This window comes from Vigna angularis, chromosome 7, assembly GCF_016808095.1.
Source record: "Vigna angularis cultivar LongXiaoDou No.4 chromosome 7, ASM1680809v1, whole genome shotgun sequence".
In the NCBI taxonomy this organism is placed as follows: domain Eukaryota; kingdom Viridiplantae; phylum Streptophyta; class Magnoliopsida; order Fabales; family Fabaceae; genus Vigna; species Vigna angularis.
The window spans coordinates 8337671-8345861 of record NC_068976.1 but is presented as its reverse complement, the minus strand read 5'-3'; the positions used below and the strand labels follow the sequence as shown (position 1 = coordinate 8345861).

The window sequence follows — 8191 nt, the reverse complement described above, 5'->3', positions numbered from 1 at the left end:
TATAGCCGTTGTAACATTTAACACAAGCATTAACAGAATTTCAAAACAGTAACAGACTTAGTCGAATGCAAGTTGCATATAATCGACTATGTAACACAGTTAAACAGAGTTTTGAAAAACTTCTTCTTTGAAAATCCTCACAGCACACTTTGAACAAGTTTGTGCAAATCCACGAGTTTTAATCGACTCACTCCATAATGAAGTCGACTTAAAACTGTTGTTTTGCCACACAATAAAAGGTTCAGCATAAGTGCTTGTGGTTTTCTTTCTATAAAACATGAAACATGCATTCACCAATAAAATCAATTATATAGCACAGTGAAATGTAATTTATCAACATAATCACGTTCTCCATGCTTTAAACAGATTTATGCATTGATTAAAACATGTAGCATGTAAGCAATAGAACATGTAACACATAAACATCACATGTGTTATTAATTATGTTGTCATCATCAAAAACCAGAAGCTCTGAGATTGTAGGTTCAGCTAAACTAGTGCTCTTCCTATCAACAATCTCAACAGATGCCTTTCTCATGCTTGGTAATCGATGACCAAGGCCTGGAGGGCTATTTATACAGAAAGTTCAACGTGACTCCCCAGCTGGAACAACACCACTCCCCATCATGGTTTTTGCTCTGTTTTTGTTTAATTTTTCCATTTTTTGAGATGGGTGAGTAAGTTCAATACTATTGGGTGTGTTCCATATATCAATGATGAGGTTAGACCATTGATTTCTTCAAAAAAAAGTGTCCATTTAGGTGGTTTCCTCCAACTAAGGTGAGGTGAATCTCCATTATTCCCTTTTTAAAAGGCTTAGTAATCGATTACATGGGTCATGTAATTGATTACCAAGGGCTTGAGGGTCATTTGTACATAAAGTTCAACGTGACTCCCCAACTAGAACAACACCACTCCCCATGATTATTTTTGCTCTACTTTTGTTGATTTTTTTCATTTTTTGAGATGTGTGAGTGTGTTTAATGCTATTGGGTGTGTTCCTACACCAATGATGAGGTTAGGCCATTGATTTTTTCAAAAAAAATGTCTATTATGTGGTTTCCTCTAACTGAGAAGAGGTGCATGACCGTTGTTCCCTTTTTGAAGGCTTGGTAATGGATTACATGAGTCATGTAATCGATTATGAGGGGCCTGAGGGACATTTGTACAGAAAGTTCAATGTGACTCTCCAACTGGAACAACAACAGTCCCTAATTGGAACTACAACACTCCCCAAGATAGTTTTTGCTCTATTTTGTTGAATTTTTCATTTTTTGAGATATGTGAGTGAATTCAATGCTATTATATGTGTTTCCTACACCAATCATGAGGTTAGACCATTGATTTCTTCAAAAAAATGTCCATTTGGGTGGTTTGCTCCAACTAAGGTGATGTGCATAACCATTGTTCTCTTTTTGAAGGTCTGGTAATCGATTACAGGGGACATGTAATCGATTACCAGGGACTTGTGAGTCATTTGTACATAAAGTTCAACATGACTCCCTAGTTGGAACAACAACACTCTCCATGATGGTTTTTGGTATGTTTTGGGTCAATTTTTCCATTTTATGAGATAGGTGCGTTCAATGTGAATGGGTGGTGTTTAAGTGCAATGATAGTCCTATTACCCATTTTTCCAATTTTCCATTTTTCTATTTTTGGACTTCACCTATCTTGCTCCTATTACTCATATGCTCTTTTTCCTCCACATTGAAATGGAATAAGATGTTGTTCATACGCTCAAAATTGATGTTGTTCCCACAAGAAATTGAACAGAGAAAGACGAGAGTTTTGTCGAGAGAAGGGAAGGAGCTTCAAAGGGAGAGAGCTTCAACAAGAGAAGGCAGAGACCTTCAACCTTGAATGAGAGAAAGGAGAGAGCTTGAACCACAACATACAAAGTGTGGAGAGAGAACGAGTTTTGTTTGTAAGAGAGAAAGGACTGTGAATGATTTTAGGTTCGTGAGAGAGAAAGAAAAAAAAAAGCAGAGTGAACTGGAGAGAGAATGAAAAACTTTTTAAAAAAGTAAAGATATTTTGAGAATACCATTTTCCACATAAGCCATAAGCCATCACAAAAGAAAATGTCTCGTAACATTTTGACGCGTGATTGTTGTGGAAATATAACACGCGATTGTTGTCAAAATATTGTTAAAATCTGATTATTACGCGTTGAATGTGTAGGTAACAATAAGACTTTAAATGGGAAAGTTTTAATAGCTCCGCTTTAGAGTTTTGATAGCTTTAAAAACATACAAATCACAAAGGGCATAATAGGTATGTCAAGAATTTGAGGGTGTAGGAGAAAACGATGTGGTGCAGGAAGAAGGTGTGCACTGACGAACCCAGAAGCCCATGAAGAAGAACACATCAGGAAAAAGGGGAAGTTAAGAGAATGTGATAGAAGAGCAAGAAACCATATTGTTTCGACACACAGAAAGATATTCATGGACTCGCACAACCAAAAACGTTGAAGAAGGAATTGACCGTGGAAATGAAAGTGACTTGGAAGAACAACAAAAAGAAACGTTGTTTACCCACGCTGTCCCACTTCAGTGACCTTCCCTTCGAGCATAACGACCAACCCCATTCAGAAGATGGCGCGCGTGTTCCCGATCCTGACCAATCTCGCGCAGCACAATTGGCGCATGAATTTCAAGCTCAAGGAGATAAGCTGGCAGTGGTATTTTTCTTTGTTACACATACTCATGTTGTTGTCTTTGATTATGTTGTTCATTTATTATTTATTTTGTAGAAGCGAAAGGTGGACTAAGATAAATTAGAGTTGTTAAAACTGCGTACAAAGAACTCAGGGTGGGAAAATATGACTACAATTGAATCGTTTTTCTGAATTTATATCAATTTAATGAGACAGGGGTCGCTTAATTTTTTATTTATATAGAAAATTGATGTTTTTCCCACTCTGATTTGCTTTTCGGAACCTGAATGTTGAAAGTTTTATACTAAGTATTTTTCTTAAGAGTTTAATTACACTATACCTAAAGCACTTTTTTTGTGGTTTTTTCGCAGTACACTGGGATCCTAAACACCTTTATACTTTCAAGTGAAAACCAATCAAAAGTCACGTTTAATATAATTTAGATATTATAAAAGGTAATAAATTTACATACGTAAGGGTTTGTGATGCGTGATTACATGATTGTAAAGTTCTATTAACTTGTATAACTTGTATAAATTTACGTTCACCCTAAACACGAACTGAGAGAATGTAAAAAATATCTTATTTGGTGAAAAACATCTTGAATTTGCGTTGAAAAAAATCCCAACCTTTTTATTGGTTGCTCCTCGGTTAGAAAACCATCATAGAGCTATCAACAAACTCTTATTCTCCATGCTTTGTCTCCATCTGAGCACTCAAATAGATCCTTAATGTTAATGATGGTTGCAATACAGTGACCTATTTTAAAAAAAAAAATGGTATAAGGACTCTGTTAAAAATATTAACTGAGAGTAGCTATTTGGAAGACTTTTAAATGATTTTGTAGCAATCAGAAATTAGAAAATTAGAGTATGAAAATCTTGCCTACAGTCTCCCTTGTATATCTTGTATATCTTGAAATTCCTACCCATTTCATGTCGAACTTATTGTTTGTCCTAGGTTTTTTCCAATTTATGCAAGTATACATGAAAGCATTGTTAGATCTTGTCTGAATAATCGTGTTCAAGAGAACTTATAACCAAAGCAAATAGCTAAGTAATATGAACTAAGCATTCTCATAAGTTAAAATTAGCTCATGCATAAGTAAAGTTTAGTTTTTGAAAAAACTTAATTTAGGGAACTTCTATGAAAGTTGAAGTGTATAAGTTGATGTTAGCTTATTGGAGAAGCTTGATTCATTTGACTGCGTGTTCTTATAGTTGCTTGTTCAGAAGACATCCAAACAAGACCTTTGTCTGTTTGAGTCTGAGATTTTGCTTCTATAAGTTTAGGTCTAGATACCAATTTGATTATTGAATTTTTTTTTCATGCTGTTTCCAAATTAAGCTACCCGATCTGGAACAAATTTTTATTTGAAGTAAATAATGGTAACAAACAATTATTAATTTGAGTATTGTTAATGAGTATTCTTTTTGCAAACACTTGCATTTCAGCTATATGGACATAGCTATGGTGGCACTCTCTTATACATTTACTTACAGTTGGGAGTAGCATTTTCTTGGTTTAGGGTTTAACTCCCGCACTTCAAGATTATTTTGGCTCCACAATTAATGACCCTCTTTAAGACTTAATACAGAATTTGGTCACTTTATGCATGCAAGAGATTGTTAATAGTAAAATTGATAAACAAGACATGTCCTTTTGTTATGTATCAATTTCATATCTCACCGGCTTTATTCCAATATATCTACTTATTTTAATCTTGAAACTGTAAAGAAGCTAAAAGTGATAAACGGGTGGTTATTGCTTCATAGATCTATCAATAATCAACACCCAATGTATGAAGGAGAAGGAATAGTAAGCAATTACAGTGACATAAAGATATGACAGGAAAGAACAAAATATTCCATTAAGAATGAAGGGAAATGACCAGGTCATCACACCATTAATCCCCTCTTCATTATTCTCTTTTTCTTACGAGTATCAGTACACAAAATCTCTCAATTATGAATTTGTTAGCCTTTGCCTCATGCTCCTTCTCTCGTCCAGGATTCCCAGACTCCTCCAACAGTTTTGATCCTTCTTCTCTAGCCATGTATCCATTCTGACTTGCCAGCTTCATTGCAGGATCATACTCACACACACACACACACACATGTACACATATATATGTATGATGTATTTATTATGATTCTTTTTTCCTATATTTCATATGGGTATATATGCCATGTCCTTGTTCAACAATTTTTAAAATTTGGTGTCTCCTTGTGATGTTTTATGTCTTTGTCAGTGCCTGTTTTGTGGTTAATTCTATGTTTGTTCTTCCAGGATGGGAAGTACCAGGAAGCACTAAGTAAATGGGAGGCTGCTCTTGCGTTGGCACCTGATGTTCCAATTTTGCATGAACAAAAAGCCCAAGTTTTACTAGAAATTGGAGACACTTGGAATGCTTTAAAGGCTGCAACTCGTGCGTCTGGGAACTTGATTTTGTTTAATCTTGTGTATTGAGTCAAATGAAATTTTAAATTACAATTTGTTATATATTTATTTCTGCAAAGAAGTATTATAGTTATTTGGGGCTTTTCTTCTGCTGATTGTTATATTTTATAATCTATGTGCCCTCTATTTGACAGGAGCGACTGAATTGGACAGATCATGGGCTGAGGTATGATACTATTTTATTTGAAATAACCATTACGCATTGTGACTTTTAAAATATTCCTTCCTAATGATATTTATTACATTAATTCTGTGCTGTAATTTTGTTTAGTTTCAGGTAGTAATTGTGCCTAAATAAATATAAAATTCTTAAACTCAAAAACTTTGACTTGTGTGTATGTGATCTATCTCATGCATATAATTGATTTTCCTCATTTTGATCTCCAATTATAGGTTAAAATTTGAGGCAATTATGGGCTGGTTGTCTTATTTTGTTTATTGAATCCCAGAAAACTAGTAGTATGAATATATATATATATATATATATATATATTTGAAACTCAGTTTCAGTCACCCGATTCACATTTGTTCTTGTAATGTATATGCTTAAGTGATGTGTGTTCGGTACTGTAAAGGAATCAGCAATAAAATGTAAGTGTAAGATCTAGAACCTTGTTAGATTTTTCTTGGTTTTGAGATAAAATGCTCTAACCCTTTGTGAATGCTTAGTGTACTACTGTAATATATTGTTAAATACTCTAACCTTATTCAATCTCACAAAATTGACTTATAAGGTGAGATTTTCACTCATATATATATTCTAAATTAGCATTATTTCTAGTCGATATGATACTTTCAACATATACCGTGGAGTTTTCTTTGTATTTTGTACAAGTGTCTTTTGTGTATTTGTACAGATGTCAGCATTAGACAGCTGTCAGTAAATGACTCATATAAATAAGTCAGTGTAGTTGTGATTGAGTAGGTAATTTGAAGAGTACACAGATTCATTGATAGTTATTTTCTCTCTTCTCTGTTCCATTTATCTTAGGTTGGCTTACTACGCTATGTCTGTGTTAGATTTGGTACATGATCACTATGTTACATTTTATATCAAATTCTTTGCGTATTGTATTTGTAGGACTTATGCCAAAAAATCTGCCGAAGTTTGATTTTGAATCACCTATGATAATGCGTACTAGAGCAAAGCTAGTAAATTTCAGCTTCATAGTTGATGAATACATTTCAATTTTGATCCTTCCAGGCTTGGGTCACACTAGGCAGAACACAACTGAATTTTGGTGAGCCTGATAATGCTATTGAAAGCTTTGACCGAGCTTTAGCTCTCAAGGTTAGTAATTGTTTTAGCACATGATTTACTTTTCATTGTAATTTAATTTCCTTATCACAGCAAAGTTATAACCAATAACTATTAGGATAGTCTCTCTATATAGGTGCATAATACATGTGTACTTCTTGCATTCATTATCAGAATAATATTCGGTTCTTAATCTTTTCTTATAGTGTCTTCATGATGCTTGCTTAATAGTTGGGTTAGATTATCCATTATTGACCTTGGATTTATATTTATATATTCAATAACCAGATGATTGACTTGCTATAATTGGCATTCAAATATAATGGTTAAATAAGTGGTAAATAATTTTACAAATCACACTTTCACTGAAACACATTTTGGAGCAGTAGTATGTGGAGAAACTAATCAGTGATTGATCACAACTTCAATATTTTAATTAGCAGTACCAAATGAGAATTGTCATCACATTTTACTTTTGGGTTGAGGTTTTTTCTGGAAATTTAGGTTCTTGCCCTTGTTATATAAGCATGGTCTCTTCTGAAGCTTAAGCTGAATCACCAAGGATATTCATATTTACTCCAGTTTTAGATGGATAGTGAACAAACTTCATTGCTGTGCAGCCTGATTACGAGGAAGCTAAAGAAGATAGGAAAACCTCTTTACATCTTGTAAAGAAGAGAAGGCAACTTCATTCATCTGGCTTGAGTGACACTCAAAATCGTTATGTTGTGGGTGAAAAGGATGAAAGCCACCAGTGAAGGGATATAAAATTGAATATTTAATGTGATATTTGGTTATTCTAGTTGCTGTAGATATAGCAAATTTCAGTCTGTATACTTTTCAGTAGCTCAATGCTCAAAAAAAGTTCATTAGGGGGTAAAGGTGGCACAATAGTTATGTTGATAGTGTAATGATGGTTGTTTCATATACTAATTTCAAAATGGTTGAAATTCAATCATTCCCAAATTTAGAACGGTCACTGAAAAAAAGTCAAAAAAACAACTAATGCAGTCGAAATATTGAACATCTCTCTAGACTCAACCTAATTTAGACCGTTTTATGTATAAATTTAATGTGGATTTTTCCAATTTAAGTCACTTATTCTAAGGTTTCTAATCTTCATTTTTGTATCATATAACTAAATTCAGAAGGAAATGTTGTATAAACAGAAGTGCAAAATAGAAGATACAATTTCTTGTTTAACAGTTTCATACCAAAAACAACTTAAGGAAAATATTTATAACTTTTTCTGTATACCTACAATTAAGGTGATTTTGGAGTCTAACATTAGATTTTCATATCTAATAAATGCATATTTTTAATTAGATTTAAAATAAAATTACTACAGTGTCACGTAATGAAAAAGAGAACTAGTGTTGAAATTTTCAATTTACTAAGTTAGAATTTATGTTATAAGTGTGTACTCCTGAAGTTCTTGATAAAGCTAGAAGTGGAATATAATTCAAGAGAATATTTCTTCATATTTAAATTAAATAATTCTAGAATTTTAATATGTAAGAAACTACAATTATTAGAATGGAGTTTAAGAATGGTTAATGAGCTCTCCTATAAGTATGCTACCAATGGTTAATAATTCAAACCTTTGGGGAAAAATAAGATGGAGGAAAAAGAATAAGATAAGAACAAATATTAGTATTAATTTTCGTTTGAAATTGTAATTTCAATGAATGGCGAATGATAAAAATACTTCCCTCTTGTTGTAGGGTGGGCAAAAATTGTTTGTTTAGTTGATTTTAGTCTTGGTCCAACAATTAGAGACTGATTCTACACTCTAATACACTAATTTGACTTAA

General features: G+C 33.2%; 1 protein-coding gene across 1 annotated transcript; it reads left to right on the top strand.

Moving 5' to 3' along the window:
* Positions 1-2395: 2395 nt before the first annotated feature.
* On the top strand, positions 2396-7332 carry LOC108337232 (uncharacterized). Its single transcript, XM_017573714.2, has 5 exons — positions 2396-2683; positions 4949-5087; positions 5254-5285; positions 6324-6410; positions 6998-7332. The coding sequence occupies exons 1-5, from the start codon at positions 2495-2497 to the stop codon at positions 7133-7135; spliced, it is 585 nt and encodes a 194-aa protein (XP_017429203.1). The 5' UTR covers positions 2396-2494; the 3' UTR covers positions 7136-7332.
* The last annotated feature ends 859 nt before the right edge of the window (positions 7333-8191 follow it).

Bases quoted from the DNA above. Each gene is read 5' to 3' on its own strand.
- LOC108337232 (XM_017573714.2), top strand. From the start codon at position 2,495: ATGAAAGTGACTTGGAAGAACAACAAAAAGAAACGTTGTTTACCCACG. The intron at 2,684-4,948 runs GTATTTTTCTTT...TTGTTCTTCCAG, and splicing joins AAGGAGATAAGCTGGCAGTG to GATGGGAAGTACCAGGAAGC. The intron at 6,411-6,997 runs GTTAGTAATTGT...ATTGCTGTGCAG, and splicing joins ACCGAGCTTTAGCTCTCAAG to CCTGATTACGAGGAAGCTAA.